The sequence below is a fragment of the Phycodurus eques genome, chromosome 10 (genome assembly GCF_024500275.1).
Source record: "Phycodurus eques isolate BA_2022a chromosome 10, UOR_Pequ_1.1, whole genome shotgun sequence".
Taxonomy (NCBI): domain Eukaryota; kingdom Metazoa; phylum Chordata; class Actinopteri; order Syngnathiformes; family Syngnathidae; genus Phycodurus; species Phycodurus eques.
Window position 1 is genome coordinate 22,148,083 of NC_084534.1, and position 17,027 is coordinate 22,165,109.

At 39.9% G+C, this 17,027-nt stretch overlaps 2 protein-coding genes across 2 annotated transcripts; one reads left to right on the forward strand and one right to left on the reverse strand.

The window, feature by feature from the left end:
• Positions 1-52: 52 nt before the first annotated feature.
• hemk1 (HemK methyltransferase family member 1) lies at positions 53-11,153 on the forward strand. The gene is made up of 11 exons (XM_061688442.1): positions 53-244; positions 1,091-1,264; positions 1,338-1,429; positions 1,518-1,611; positions 2,843-2,959; positions 5,402-5,466; positions 5,893-5,942; positions 6,037-6,142; positions 7,993-8,088; positions 8,258-8,368; positions 8,557-11,153. Exons 1-11 carry the CDS (start codon positions 182-184, stop codon positions 8,615-8,617), a joined length of 1,029 nt encoding a protein of 342 aa, XP_061544426.1. The 5' UTR covers positions 53-181; the 3' UTR covers positions 8,618-11,153.
• On the reverse strand, positions 10,972-16,422 carry cish (cytokine inducible SH2-containing protein). The gene is made up of 3 exons (XM_061688443.1): positions 16,054-16,422; positions 14,066-14,229; positions 10,972-11,739 (listed from the first exon to the last, which is right to left on the reverse strand). Exons 1-3 carry the CDS (start codon positions 16,071-16,073, stop codon positions 11,237-11,239), a joined length of 687 nt encoding a protein of 228 aa, XP_061544427.1. The 5' UTR covers positions 16,074-16,422; the 3' UTR covers positions 10,972-11,236.
• Between the last annotated feature and the right edge of the window lie 605 nt (positions 16,423-17,027).

A 17,027-nucleotide genomic window follows, 5' to 3' on the forward strand; every position in this document is an offset into this window, starting at 1 on the left:
TGACGTCACTTACAAATTCAAGAAGTTTGCTACTGCGCCTTTAACAGCGATATTCACGCTCCCGCACTCGACGTGAATGTCGAATAAACGCCAGACTAGACGGCTAAAAAGAACTTTAATGTGTAAATGTATGATCAAATGTGTTCCATTTAGCCAGACGAGACCTTAAGTTTGATTAAACATGTGGAGAAAATCAGTAAGCAGAGGATATATTTGTTTAATGGGCAGGAGTGTGGGGTTGGAGGTAAGTCGTGTGGGTCATATCATTACATGAAATACTGTATACTACTGTTTAGGCCAAACGTAGGAACAGTACTGTGCAGTACACTTTAAACACTTTTCATTTTATAACACACAAATACAACAAATATAGTTTTAATCTCGTAAATCCTCAAAATGTCCATTTTGTAAATTATAGTAGTATCACCCAAGGATGAGGGTTCCAAAAAGAGTGTTTCAGGGTTTAGGATTTCAAAAGTAAGGTTTCTAGCCAGGGTTTGGGTTTCAAGTTGTTTCTAGCCCGGTTAAGGTTTGTAGTTAGGGTTTCAAATGATGGTTTCAAGACCATGATTAGGGTTTTAAAACCAGGTGTGGGGGTTTTGTCTGTGTTGACCTGGTGAATACCCTAAAAGTGTCAGTGAGACCCTTCCTTCCTTCCTTATTATCCATCCACCATCCATTTTCTTTACCGCTTATCCTCACTAGGGTCACGGGCTGTTGGAGCCTATCCCAGCTATCTTCGGGCGGGAGGCGGGGTACACCCTGAACTGGTCGCCAGCCAATCGCAGGGCACATAGAAACAAACAACCATTTGCACTCACATTCACACCGACGAGCAATTTAGATTTTTCAATCAACCTAGCACGCATGTTTTTGGGATGTGGGAGAAAACTGGAGTGCTCGGAGATAACCCACGCAGGCACGGGGAGAACATGCAAACTCCACACAGGCGGGGCCGGGATTTGAACCCCGGTGAGGCAGATGTGCTAACCAGTCGTCCACCGTGCCGGCCGTCATGCTAATGTTTCTGTGAATAATGGTTGAAAAATTGTGTTAATGAGACTTTTTTTTAAAAACCTAATGTTTTCAGGAATTTTGGGGCTCCTGTGCAGGGCGTCCATGCAGTTCCCAGGCCTCGCCCTCAGGCAGGATAAATGCACGACAAGCAGCGGATATTTGGAGGAAATGCTTTGAGGCTAATGGTGTGACTGAACCTGACCTCTCCTGCCAGTACATCATCGCCCATGTGCTTGGGGCTAAAACCGTGAGTCGAGGAATGTGCTGTATGATCTATTCCCTGACCCAATGTGACTCGGTTCTCCATCTGTAACTGTCAGATAGAAGGTGTCAAGCGGGAGAGGTTGTCTGCATTTCTTACCGAAGAAGAAACACAGCGAATATGGAAGCTCTGCGAAAAACGCCTCTCCAGGTTAAAAGTCTATACAGACACTTGATGTGTTGTAGATCCATTCGCATTGACTTGCAGTGATGTGTGTGTGTGTGTGTATATGTTTCAGGATGCCTGTGCAATATGTGATCGAGGAGTGGGATTTCAGAGATGTGACGCTGAAGATGAGGCCTCCAGTATTCATCCCAAGACCTGAAACGGAGGTTTGAGAGAACTCTTGAGAATACTGAAGTGCATGTCTTCAAGAGCGATGTCAAGGCAATGCTGCAATACAAGTATGTAGCCAATAGATGAACTCAAATGTAGGTTAAAGTGGAACTTCCAAAGTTGAACACCATCTGTTCCGTGACACTGGTTGACTTGAGCTACTAGTTCTAATTTCAAATAAATCTTTCCCATAAGAAAGCATGTAAATTGAATATATTCATTCCAGACTCAACTGGACTCAACTTTGTAGCGATATTTAGCAGCTATTCTGACCCCACTGGTGACTATTTTTCCAAAAAGCATTTAGCAACAAGTCTAGCGGTTTTTTGTTGTGTTATTGGAGAGTTCTGGAGACTCGGACTCTTCAGAGCAGGAGATGTTCACCCTTCCATGTCCAGATTGCACATCAATGGTGCTAGCACAAAACTATCTGACTAATTTAACTACATCTTCACCACTAAATTAGTCACCACTGGTTAATTTTACCAGGCCTCCAATAAATTGTTTTTGAGTAATACAAAATACAGTACAGTAGGGGTTGAACTGATTAGTTGCGTTAACTACACTCGACGTTTAAAAGTTTAAGTCAACTTATAGCAAATCACGTTTTTGGCGTTTCACCCATATGCTGCTGTCACCGGACTTAAATGCTGTGGAACAACATAGCCGCTTTCTGAGCCGCTTCTCCTCATAAGGGTCGCGGGCGTGCTGGAGCCTATCCCAGCTATCATCGGGCAGGAGGCGGGGTACACCCTAAACTGGTTACCAGCCAATCGCAGGGCACATACAAACAAACAACCGTTCGCACACACATTCACACCTACGGGCAATTTAGTGCCCGGAGAAAACCCTCGCAGACACGGGGAGAACATGCAAAATCCACACAGGCGGGGCCGGGGATTGAACCCTAATCCTCAGAACTGTGAGGCTGACGCTCTAACCAGTCGTGCCGCCATTCAGCGTAATGGTTAGTTGTATTTTAATCATTATTTTATTATTTGTTTCTATGCTAATACATTAAAGTATGACTTTATATGTAACCGGTCCGTGACACAAAAACAGATGGGGACTGGTGTACAGGGCTGAAAAATATCAATCATGTCATCAATTGACTTTGATTTGACATTTATCACATTCTAGTCAACTACAAAAAATATTTAGTCGTTTGACTCCTACTGTCCAGTATAATATCACAAGTGTTGTGTTGTGTTGTGTGTGTTGATGTAGGAGTTAGTAGAATTGGTCCTGACTGATCTGCAGCGGAAGCCCGGCTCACCTACTTGTTTGGAAGTGGGATGCGGCTCTGGTGCCATTTCTCTCAGCCTGCTGAAGAATCTGCCTCAGGTCAGCGTTTCACCAAGGCATTCATTTATTGGGAGACATTAGTTGGATTATCATTCACGTTCACTGTTTATATACTTGAGCTCAAGCAACATGGTCTCAAAGGGAAAAGCAAGCCACCATAAAGATGCTAAACACATAATTTGTTTTCACTTGTGGAGACAGCACTTCATCACGTCATTGTCCCTCAGTCACAATACCGAGAAGGTTGTAGTCATTATGAGGGTGGTGGCGGGTTAGAAATACATGAATTGAAGGTATTTGTGTTTTTACCAAGTGCCTCTCCTTATTATCACATTAATGAAGTAGAAGAATAGCAGATCAGTGCTGGTCTCGACTGGTTTCGATGGAAATTCCCCGAGTCTGGCCAGTCCGAGACCGAGGCAAGACCAAGACCTTCAAAATGTGGTTTTGAGGCCAATACGGGTCTTGAGTGTTACAACACTAGTACCTGATGTAAAAAGTTTGAGAACTACTGGTGTAATGGTTCGCCAAACACAAATACACCACCGTCCATGTCGACAACTTATCTGAAAATTTTAGTATGTGCTTCTTATCAGAAGCTAACGCTAATAATGCTGTTAGCTAATGCTAAACTCTGCTAATGTTACAGCTCTGCTTACCTTTTGGTAAGATTGATCGTTTTGATTCTCGTTTCTGTCATACTTACTCTAATTTCGCATTTTCCCTCCCCAAAAAATTGTCAATAGTGCGCATTATACAAAGGTACATGGAAAAATGGAAAACAATTTAACATTTTATAATTGTCATCTAGAGGTTGTGAAAAAGCTGTACACTTTCATTCCAATATGCCACCGCTAAAAAGAAAGTATTAGGTGTTCAAATAAAGTGCTTAACTTCAGAATATACTTTGTTTTGATCATGAGTAGAAGCAAAATCATGCATTGTTAAAATGCATTATACATACAGTAGGTATGTAAAGTATTCAGACCCCCTTAAATTTTTCACTCTGTTATATTACAGCCATTTGCTAAAATCATTGAAGTTATTTTTTTCCTCATTAATGTACACACAGCACCCCATAAAAAATTTTTGGGAAATTTTTGCAGATTTATTAAAAAAGAAAAACTGAAAAATCCCACAGCCATAAGTATTCAGACCCTTTGCTGTGACACGCATATATTTAACTCTAATAGTACTAATATTTTAGACAGTGACACAACACCTCAATTAAACTGTAGTCATCTGGAGACACTGCTAGATATAACTGTGTGTTATCTGCATAGCTATGATAGTCAAAATTAGAGTTCTGAACAATTTGACCCAAGGGTAGCATATACAGGCTGAACAGGCGGGGTCCAAGAACTCACCCTTGAGGGACCCCATAGGTCATTGCCATTCGATGAGATAGAGCACTTCCAATGGTTACAAAAAAAAAACAATGGTTACAATGGTTACAAAAAAACATTATTTTAGCAAATATAACAAAGAGTGAAAAATCTGAGGGGGTCTGAATATTTTCCGTACCCACTGTAAGTAGAAGGGTTTTCCAGAATTTTGAGGTCAACTTTGGGGGTGCGCATTATACACAAGAAATTATGCTACTTGAAAATGGCGGATCTAGGAGCAGCCTACCTGCCAAGTCATGGGCTGAGAAACTCTATGTGGGGGCAGTATTATGTAAATTTGCCACACTGTTACGTCACGATGTGGCAACAACAAAAAAAGGAACGGCTTGCTCACAAACAGATTTTCAGAACTAGGCAGCTCACAAAAGATTGAATTGGTTTAATTTAATACGATGAGTTGACAGGGACTCCATAAAACCAACTGTATGTATACAAGCAATGTAAAATTCCATCCATCCATCCATTTTCCGAACCGCTTATCCTCACTAGGGTCGCGGGCGTGCCGGAGCCTATCCCAGCTATCTTTGGGCGAGAGGCGGGATACACCCAGAACTGGTCGCCAGCCAGTCACAGATGTAAAATTCCATTTTCCATATGTCCCATTTAATAAAGGCCCAAGCATCACAGCCTAGGTTTTGTGTTATTGTTTTTTTGTCAACGGGAGAAAAATCCACCATTATCATTGTTGTGTGAAACTGCACTGCAGCTTAATGAGACCTGAGAGCTGTGGCTAATTTGGGATTGGCATTTAACTGCATTTCCTTGATAGTGAACAAACAATCAATTAGTTGTTTTATTCCAAAGAAAATTTTTATTTTTTTTAATGGAATGGCATAATCTCTATTATGAACTCCTCTTTCTATGCCAGTGATGTATTAAGCAGAATAATGTTTATTATGCCCATTCCTATCTTTAGTACAGTATTCATCTACTTTGCCCCCTGATGTCACTAAATAGTTTTATTCTAAAATAAGCAAGCAAATATTAATAATAATGTGAAACAAATGACCAAAATATTACAAAATGTTTTTTTTGGGGATCAAATAAACAATACTGTAATTGTTTTCCACTGTAGCTCAGAGCCATTGCGCTGGACCAAAGTGGACAGGCTGTGGAATTGACAAGGGAAAATGCATTAAGGTAACTAAGTGAAATCATAATGTGCAGTTTGTTTGTTTTTGATTCCAGCCGGCACGGTGCTCAACTGGTCAGCACATCTGCCTCACAGTTCTGGGGACCGGGGTTCAAATCCCGGCCCTGCCTGTGCGGAGTTTGCATGTTCTCTCAGTGCCTGAGTGGGTTTACTCCGGTTTCCCCACATCCCAAAAACATGCATGGTAGGTTGATTGAAGACTCTAAATTGACCGCGGGTGTGAATGTGAGTGTGAATGGTTGTTTTTTTTCTATGTGCCCTGCGATTGACTGGCAACCAGTTCAGGATGTACCCCGCCTCCCGCCTGATAGCTGGGATAGGCTCCAACTGCCCGCGACCCTAGTGAGGATAAGCGGTAAAGAAAATGGATGGATGGATGGATGGATGTTCATTCCCTTTATTTATCTCGACAGGTTAGGACTTCAAGACAGATTAAAGGTTTTTCACGTAGATGTCACAAAAGGTAACTGAATGCTCATCAAGACAGTTATTATTGTACAAAACAACCCCAGATGTAATCATGAATAAATACACTGTTGATTTGATGTTTTTGCCAGATGCAGAGACTGTGTTGAAGCTGTGCAGCAATGTCTCTGCCTTGGTCAGTAACCCTCCATATCTCTTCTCAGAAGATTTGTCTTCACTGGAACCGGAAATTTTGAGGTAACAAACGAAGGGTGGGAAAAAAAGGAAATTGATAATATTGTGTAAAACCCTTTGAGAAAAAAAGGAAGTATTTTAAAGATGTGTGGACAATTTATAATTGCAACGGGAAGTGAAACTTCCTTGGTAGAGCTTTATGCTGACTTTTGAATGTTTACCACCTAAAACAGTCAACGCCAAGGCATTTGTACATTCATCATTAGTATTAACGAGATCCAATGTATTTCTTAAATAAGCAAGGACACCATATTAAAAAATAGCAAGGTATTGCTTTTGTGGCTACTCAAAAATGGATCATAGAGGAAGGGAAAACCAAACAAATTATCAATTAAAATAAGTAAAAGACATGATATGCTAGAGTTAGAGAGTAGGTCCTTAACTGATTAAGCTAGACGCTTAACTAACTTAACTCTCTTTAGCTTTAACAACAAGTTAGCACAGTTAGTTATCTCCACTCTCTTGCTTTACTTATTATTGCTAAAAATCTGACCTATTTTAAGGGTACTCAAAAATTCTTAAGAGAAAGCTCTCTAGACTTCACAACGAGTTAGCACTATTAGCTTATCTTACTTCCTTTAGCTTACAGTGCTAAAATTCGGACATATGCTTTTCTGGGCACTCAAAAATGTTAAATGTATACAATTGTTACTATGCAAAGCTAGGGGCTGAACTGATTTGGCTACAAGCTGAAAAAAAATGAATTTGTTTCACTACAAGAATGCAAAGGGAGATTGCTCGGTAGATAAACAGTAGTAAGTAAGTCTTGGTCTTGCCTCGGTCTCGGACTGGCCAGACTCTGGGATTTTCTATCGAGGCCCCTACATGCACTGTGCATTCCTCCATCACAGGCACGGATCATTCTAGAATCTCGAGCAGGGCCCACGTTCATGGTACCTGTGAGCACCAGGTAGTTCCTAAGGACTATATGAGTAGTTCTAATAATAACTCACCAGTGATGGGACATTGAGATTTTCTAGCAATGTCGTAGAAGTGATCATTTAAAAATGTAAACACTTGCAGAAACATATAGAAATAAAGTGTTGCACATTGATATTCATGCGTTTCCTTAAATCTTTGTTAATAATTATTGTGAGAAATCATTAACATGATACGTCTTCACATAGATGAATATCATTTATTATTGATAATAACACATAACTACATTTGTTATTCAGAAGTGTCTATCGAACTGGTACCCCTTCACATTAATCAGTACGCAAGAAGTAGCTTTCAGTTTCAAAACGGTTGGTGACTACTGACATAGACATATTTGAATGGGACTTCGTTGGTATTTTTTAATTGGGGGGTGGGTGTATTTTTTGTTCATTTTTTAATGTGTTGGGTCTGGGGGCTGAGTAATATAATTCTCAACATTCATGTTTTTGTTCTATAATAAAATCATTGTTCAATAAAATATTTAAAATTTGATGAACTTCTACTTGCAAATATATAGTATATGTTAGCACTGGCAGCTGCCTTTTATGCAGATGTCGCGGGTTCGATTCACAGCCAGCGCCCCAGTAGCCAAGACAAGCCTAAAGTTGCTACAACAACTAATAAATCTGTTGAAATGTCATGCTTTTTGATTGTATTGTTTTACATGGATGTCTGTTTATCACAAAATAAAATGTTAATATTTATGCTTGAATATGATGCCTTTCCAAAATTCCCCAGCTTAACTAGCCATGGAAATTTACTGGGACCCTTCCAGAAATGTTCCAACCATTTTCTACCCTAGTAGGGGCTTAACACTTTTGCAAAGTACTACTGTAGATCGTATAAAATAATAATGAAAAAAAAACAACGTGCATTAAAACATTTCAATTAAATGTAATTGTATATGTTGGCAGGTTTGAGGACCACGCCGCCTTAGACGGCGGCAATGATGGCATGAAGGTTATCCGCAAGATTTTAACCCTGGCTCCACAGATTCTGTCAAATGACGGGTAATGCCCGAACACAATTTATTCTCCCAACAATCTGTGTACGGTGTTGCCCCCAAGCCATTTTAATAAGACGTGGAGTGTTCGCCACCCAAAAGCTGCTTGTGATAATCTTGAGCTATTGTAATTACATTTAAATCAATCCCGTGCTCTTTTCCCGCATAAACAACAGCTGTGTTTACTTGGAGGTGGAGCCCAGACACCCCCAGCTCATTCTGCAGTGGATGGAGGCCAACGTGGAGTGGCTACGTTTGGCCGAGACGCGCCACGACATCAGCAGCAGGTCCGTCCAGAGAGTACAATGCTAAATTTGATATAGTAGACCCATGACTATCAATTAGATTCCCACTGCATGGACAATCTTAAATTCATTTCGAAATTAGACACGAAGTGTGTGTAATGCTCTGTGCTGCCTTCACATCCGAAATTCAAATTCGGGAAGGATGACACTGATTTGTGTGTGTTTCCCAGGCCTAGATTTTGCATCCTTCGGAAAGACAAGTCAAACGACCACAAGCTGCACCTGGGTTGAGAGAGCGAGATCCTATTACGCTGGCTTTATCCCAGGTCGCCATAGCCCCTGCTGCCCAGCTCCCCCCCACTCCTGATCTGCCAAACATGCACCAGCTTTAACTGCACAGAATTTCCTCATTATTTGCAGCAGGAATCATATAAATCGACCCTGCTGCGCTTTTTAATCTGTTTGCGTCCCGTGCCACAGTAACACAAAAAAATGTGTGTGCATGGCACAAAAGAGGCTCAAAGCTGAAGGTAATTACCAAGGCTTTTCTGAGAAGCCTCCCTCTCAGAATTGTACCCTCCTCCCTGGAAGCATTTTGTAGTTCTGTGAATTGCCTGATGAACGGTCCTCCCCTTTGCCCGTCCACTCGCTGACTCAGATGCAGGCGTGCGCACACGCACACACACACACACACACACAATGTGGCCTTTACTGTTTCATGCAATCTCTCCCACAAACTCCAAGATCAAAGGCCGCAAGGTCTCGTTTAATTCCAGAGACGATCAAAAGGTTCAATTAATTCCCACAATTTGATAAGGCCAAAACAATCCTCGTTTAGAGCAACACCAAAATTGTCATCATCTGCATATGACTGAATACATAACTGAGATTCAAACGGGAAAGGTTTGAAATTCAACATTTCGTGGCAATCAGTGGAGTAGTTTTAGTGTAATCCATTTTAACATAAAAAACTTCCTCGGGATAGGTAACAAATGCCAAAGCAGCCCTTGCCACCATATGTAAATATATGAAGTATTTCCTTTTTAAAGATTAAGATTAAAGCTTTAATACAGGACAGAGGAACCTGACATTTATATTTATATATATATACAACCATTCAAAGGTTGGGGTCAACCAGATAATTTCATGTTTTCAATGAAAACACATTGTATATTGTACATTGTATGTATATACAGCATACACTACCGTTTAAAAGTTTGGGGGTCACATAGAAATGTCCTTATTTTTTTAAAGCACAATTTAATTATTTTTTTTTATCACATATCACATTTTATTTCTGATTCATTTAACATTATCTTCATTGAAAAACAACAGTGCTTCTTTCTAATTTCCAAGTGACCCCAAACCTTTGGAATGCTAAGTGTGACATTTGTGCTCATATGTTGACATACTCTGCCAGTTTATACCATTCTTTAAAGAAAACATGAATGATGAGGAAAAACATTTTAAACCAAATTCAAATAAAACTATAAGGCATTGCAGAATATCACAATCACTAAACAAATGATAGCAATAAAGACAATAATCGGATGGTCCCCATTCAGTCATCAGTCATATTTTCCCCACAATTTTAAAATTTTCACAAATTCTGCTAGGGTATGTAAACGTATGAGCACAACTGTATCTACTTACACTATCTCTATATAGACTGGTGCTTTTCTTTCAAAAATAAGGACATTCCTAAGTGATCCCAAACTTTTGAACAGCAGTGTATATACAGTAATATGGTATTCTCAAGACAAAAACCTAATGGGAACTGTTGCAAGTAGCCCCAAAACATTTAACCCACAAATCATATATGTATACAGCTGTAGAACAAATTAAGAGACCCCTGCAACATTAACATTGTATGCCAACAAACGCCAGACCAGCATATCTTCACTAAGATGCAAAGAAACAAAAGTGTTGACTGTATGTCATTTTCTGTAAATCTACATCAGCAGTTCTCAACTTTTTAGACCAAGTACCACCTAAAAAAACACTTGGTTCTCCAAGTACCCCATCATGACATTAAAATACCTTACGATAGTAGGCCCTGCTGTTCCTCAAAAATGAGACAGAAGTTCTATTCCTAAAAAGTAAATATTAACGCTTTGAACATTAAAACTACACTTAAAGATAGGAAGAAGAAAACATTTAATAAAGGAAGAAAAAAAACTTCACTTGAATAATTATTTTATTAAAATGTATTGCAGTTTAATAAAAATCGTATCTGAAAAACAGGTATAAAAAAAAACATTCTCGAAAATTCATTGCTAATGTACTAAAAAGTTAAATACAATGGAACTCGAGGGAGCCCACGTACCACGAGTGGTACTATTACCATACTTTTAGAATAGATTGTGATGCAACTACAGCAAGCATCACTGGGCCTAAAATCCATCCTTGATTTTGAAGTAATCTTATTTTCCTTTTGTTTAACCTTGCTCCGGTCTCTTTTTTCCCCGCGCTCTATGTACTTAGTGTGTGTGTGTATGCATATATATATATATATATAAGTCTTTTAAGGTTAGAAAAAGTATTTATTTTTCTACGGTTTCATGTTTCTGATTATCTATATTCTAAAGACTGAAATGGTTGAACAAGTTAAGAAGAAGGGGGAAAAAAATGACATTACACATGGCAAAGGTAGAAAAAGGTTTTACTGAGAAAAATAAAACGGCAAAGGTGTGTTAATGGAATCATTGTATGTACAGCTCATGCAAACCAGTCCAAATGTGATACACACACACACTCGTGCTCGCTGATAGGAACTGAATGTACTGTATACATGTTTAAAAAAATAATGACCCTGTGTCCAAAGTTCCAAAGCAGCAAATGTCATTTTCATGTGAGGAGGAAAATAGGACCTGTTTGTGTGTTTGTCCTCCTTTGCAGTCGAGATAAGACTCATACCTTGAAGTGGTATTCCTGTAAGAAACGCAGCAGAGGCCTGGGGAGTGGTAGCTGGTCATGGCGCTCCGAATGCCTGTTGATGACGAGGCGGGTGAGGTGCTGCAGGGAGGGCAGACTCTGCGGCTTGTACACGGGCCGCTTTAATTTTAGCACCACCGACGCCGACGGCTCTTGGATTGTCACTTTGGAAGGGGCCTCCTTGGCCACCGTGCCCCTCTCCTCGTCTTCCGCTCTCCTCTCTGGTCCCATGTAGTGCTGCACCAGGCTGGGCACGTTAGGGAAGGACGACAGGCTGGGCCGGGCTGGCGAGCTGCAGTCCAGCAAGAAGCGAGTGCAGCTGTACTGTATGCGAATGCTGGTGGGACCGCGGGCCGTCTTGACCGAGAGGGTGAGCATGTACAGAGGGTGGCTGCTGTCCCGTACCAAAAAAGCCCCTTCAGAGGCCTCTTGAAGTGCACTGTGCGCCTGGGCCGCACTTATTGCACCCCAGTACCACCCTGCACACACATACAGCGCCATGTTAGTTCACCTCTTGTGAGCCTTTGTCAAAAGAATTCAAAGTACAGGGAAACCTCTAAAGCACGCAACCAAATATTTCTACAAAAGTATGCTTAAACATTTTTAATCATTCTCACTTGAGACTTCTAAAGAACATCTGTCAAACTCAAGGCGTGGAAATATGTGTATTTTCGCAATAGTTGAATACAAAGGGGCCTCTGTTTAGACTGTCACGGCATTTTGAGGTTATAAACACAACATAGGACTGTCACACTTCCTACTATTCATTTTTTTTGTTTTATATTTATGATCTTGAAGTATTTTTTTAAACCAACATTTACTATATTTATAGGCTTTGAGGTTACAAACGGTGCACAATGAACTCGTTTGCGCAGCAGTGTAAGACTACGTCGTCACATGGCACAAAAAGGCACGCTCAATTACCGCCGTCTTTATTTTTCTCATGTTTTATATTCATGGCGTAGATGTGTTTTTCATACAAATATCTACGCTAGTTTTGCCTTTACTACTCCATTACCTTGGCTTAGTGGTTGACTACAGCATGTCCTGCCTTGCAGACAAATTTGGGTTACGTTGCTGTTGTAAACTGCAGACCCCTGTATTTAAAGGTCCCGTATTTTGGCTATTTAGGCCTCCATAGAGTGACTCTCTAACATGGACAAAGTTTCAATTTCATTAAAAAAAAAACACCTTGGTTTTGTCATAGGAGTGTCCAGCTACTTCTGTTTGACCCAGTTTTGTATTCGCTTTGTCCGTATTTGGCTAAGACCGCCCCCTTTCCTCTGATTGGTTGCCTCCGTGTAGATGACTCACTTGTGAGCGCTCGCTGGCTCGGGAGCGGAAAGGGAAGACAAGAGAGCTTCCCTAGTGACGTAGATTAGGTCGAGAAATTCAAATGACTTGATTTCAGTCCTCTCGGCAGAAAAACGTAGAGAATTTAGGAATGTGTGGACAACTTTAATTCATATTTCACGATTACTGAGGCACCATTGAGTGAATATAACATCACAAATACCAGAAAAAGCTGGTTTCGCAAAATATTTGTAAGGAAAGTCTATCACTAACCTATACTAACACAGAAGTGAAGTTATGATTACATAATTTGTATGAAAAATACTTGTAAGCCATAAATATAAAACAAATGAAAAATGGTAAGTACGGTAAACACTGAGCCTGCCTTCTTGTGCCGAATGACTGTATTCTCACGCCGCTGCACAAACTAATTCACTACATGCCGTTCATAACCTCGAACTATCGTATTTCGGGACCACCAATAAACCAATGGCCCCCCTGTACAAGTTACCAAGCACATGCTGCGTTCACTTACACATACAGTGGATGTAAAAAGTCTGCACACCCCTGTTCAAATGCCAGGTTTTTGTAATATAAAAGAATGAGACCAAGATGAATCATTAAGGTGACCAATAACCTGCACAACTCAATGGAAAGCCTTTATATATATATATATATATATATATATATATATATATATCTTTTCGAGGGGGGAAATAAAAATAAACAACTGAGATAATATGGTTGCACAAGTGTGCCCACATGCTTATAACTGGGGGTGTGACCGTGTTAAGAATCAATCAATAACATGCAAACTTACGTGCAATGGGAGTCGGCACACAACTGCGACCATTTAAAGTGCCTCTGATTAACCCAAAATCAAGTTCAGCTCTTCTAGTTGGCCTTTCCTGGCAGTTTTTTGCTTTCCAGCAGAAGCGTGAAAGTTTTGTTTGAACACTGATTGGTACTTGTGACGGTTCATAATTCCCTCCACCTTGACTAAGGCCCCAGTTCCAGCTGAAGAAAAAACTGCCCCAAAGCATTATGCTACCACCACCGTGCTTCAATGTAGTTATGGTGTTCTTTTGGTAATGAGCAATGTTGTGTTTGTGTCAAATATGGCTTTCTGTATCCCCATTATATCAGTTGTTTAATTTTACCCCCCTTGAAAGTTTTTTTCTTTCTTTCTTTTTTCTCAAATTGAGTTGTATAGGATATAGGTCCCATGATGGTGGAAAATGTTTTGAAACAATTTATCTTGGTGTCATTTTTTAAAAACACAACAACCTATGATTTGGACATGGGTGTGTAGACTTTTTATATTCACTGGATGATTCTCTTACTGCCAAATATTAAATCCAGAAATACTACGCCAATAGGTAACAGTATCGCTCTGCAGAAACCCCTCCCCGTTACATGTCTCTCTGGCATCTTCAAACACTGAGTAGTTTTACTTTATTTGAGTTTAATGAGAACAACTTGGGGATCCTGCCGTGTATAGTCATGCTGCACCTGATGTTTCCAGGTAGCAGAAGTTGCTCGCAATGGCCCGCAGATCCTTTGTGGGATCCCATAGTGGCGGGCTGCTCTGAAGGCAAGGCGCAGGCGCTACCGTCCCTGCCCGCATGCCCCCCCGGGGGGCCTCAGTGGTTGGAGTGGGCAAAAGACCTCGGGGACTGAAAATGACATGATAGTTTAATTACGTTTAAGTGGTAAACAAACAAAAAGACAATATACTGTGTACCTTTTGAATGTGTCTACTCTAATGAAATCAGTGTAAATGCTACTGACAAAACAAAACAAAAGGCTCACTCCCGGGAGTCAACATAATGTGTTATTTAACTTCGTTATAATGAGGCTAATACAGTAATAAAAGCAGTTTACAAACACGACAAATGTTCACGGCAGAGCTAACGAGTCAATTGAATGTCTTATTTGGGTTTTAACACTGCCCTATGAGCGCAATACTGTAATAATATCGGGTTAAATGCTACCGACAAACACATGAAATGGTAACAGCAGAGGAGTCAACATAATTATGGGATTTTACATGTCCCAAAACTTCATAATAGTTTGGATTAAACAGTGATAATATCTGTTTCAATCCTATTAACAAAGAAATGTATAGATTTTCGTTCAGGCGTCAACTTAATGTGTTATTTAGGCTTTTAACATGCCCCATAACTTCCCAATAGTGAGAATTACATGGTGATAATATCAGTTTAAAAGCTAAACACAACAAATGTTAAAAGCCATGTTTACCCCCAGGAGTAGTCAGCATAACGTGTTTACTTGAGTTTTTAAAATGGCTCAAAGCAAATAATAGTTAGCATTTTGACTGATATTATCACTGTTTAATCCTATTTTTAATCCTATTTTTTTTGTTTCATCCTATTAACAATCACAGCTAATGTTATATATATATATATATATATATATATATATATATATAGGGGTTCCTTTTGAACTCAGTTTAGTGTGCTATTTAGGCTTTTAACCTAAGCCAAAACATCACAGTAGTGATTATTAAACAGTGATAATATTCTATATTTAAAAGCTATTTCACAGCAAATGTTAAAAGCCAAGTTCATGCCCACGAGTAATTAGTTGAGCTTTTAACATGGCTCAAAACTTCATAATGGTCAGGTTGAAACCGTGATCATCTGTTGAAATGCTTTTTATAAACACAACAAATTTTTACGGAAGGGTTTCAGCATAATGTGTTATTTAGGATTATAATTAAAACACCTCAAATGTTCATCGGAATGAGGATTAAACGTTGATAATATCAGTTTGAAAACAATTTACAAACACAGCAAATGTCCACAGCAGTTTATTCCAACAAGCCAATGTCGTGTATACGCTTGGTTGCACGATGTGCTTTTTTCAATTCATATATTTACACAACACATTAATAATACTAGTTTAAATGGCATATCAGACACAATGACACTCATTTGGAGGGCCGTAAACAACACAATTTACTCCATGTTTACTTTATTCACGAGTTATGCCTTATTTGGGTCCAGTGGGGTTGTCTGTTGCTTTAACATCAAATGCATGCAAAGTCAAGATGCAAATATAAAACTGTAATAATAATGCCTGGAAAGAGCAATAGTCTCAGTCGTAGTTTTAAAATAGGGCCTCCAGGCACAATTTGAAAACATATAGCTAGCACTATTGTTCATTTCCACTGAAAAAAACGCCTGCATCCAGTGTTAGTCACAGTATTAGTTTGGTACAGTACTTAAAACTAAACAACTAAGGTCATCAAATCAGAATAAGCTTGCTGCATTTTTTTTTCATTTATGTATTTTTCTTAATTAGAAAGCTGCATACTGTACACAGTACACACACATAAATATGAATAAATAGATAACGAGATTATTTTCCTATCATATACAGTATGTATTATAGATTTTTAATTGTACGTTGGTTACATCGTGGATTCGCACGGAGGTCTTTTGTTATAAAAGCAAACAAAGACATGATGTACTCACCCTGGCACACAGAGAATCATGCTATTTCTTCAAGCCACACTTTAATTCCAGTCGTATCCCCCCCAACAACAACACAAACAAAAAACGACAAAGCTAAGCAAATGAGATAAAAATAAACATAAGAAAAAAATAAAGTTAATGAAAAAATAAACAAGCGGAGGTTATCAACTGATTTCGCTTGCCCTGCTGAAAGCCAAAATACGACGTTCATTTAAAGTGTTGTCTTTTAAGCAACAGAGTAACGTTGAGCGGCCTCGTTTGTCTGGAGTGTGTTGTCGCCGGAATCGGGAAACTTGCAATGTGCGAAGCGGACACAGCGAAAAGGCTTGGCTTTCTTCAAATGGACTGTTTCCTAGAAGTCTATTCTGAGAACGCCTCTCGGCACCGGCAGCTCTGACGTCACCGACACAGGTCGCTGTGCGTGCGCGCGCACGAGGCCCGACACGCTCTCTGTACGCTCCTTTACAAAAAAAAAAAAACAAAAAAAAAAAACAAGCGAACAGATTTAAACTCAACGCTTCGTGGCGAATAATCCCACATTTCTTCGGTTGTTTATTTTTTACTTTGTTTTACGACGTGCGCGTGTGTAAGTGTGTGCGTGTGTGTGTGTTTTTCTGTGCCCGCCCGCTGGCTGCTGCGTTCACTGAAGCGGCGCGCGCTCTCGGAATCGAGCGCTGGCTTCTCCCTACACGCTTTCCAGGAATAAGCTTGCCTGCGCTTTGACTCCGCCCCGCCGGGCCGCCCCTGGTGCGGGCTTCATTCTGGGAATTCACCGCCTCGACATTAATGATACTAGTGCCCGGCAGGGGCGTTTCTAGACCACGTGGGGGCCAAGACAAAAAAAAAAAACACCTTGGAGGCCAAATTTTCAGATGAATAAAAACACAACCAAGATTAAAGAAAGGCTGAATGTAAAAGCAAGATCTCAATAATTTATGACACCATGATCTTAAGTCTACAGTACAGTAGTGGTG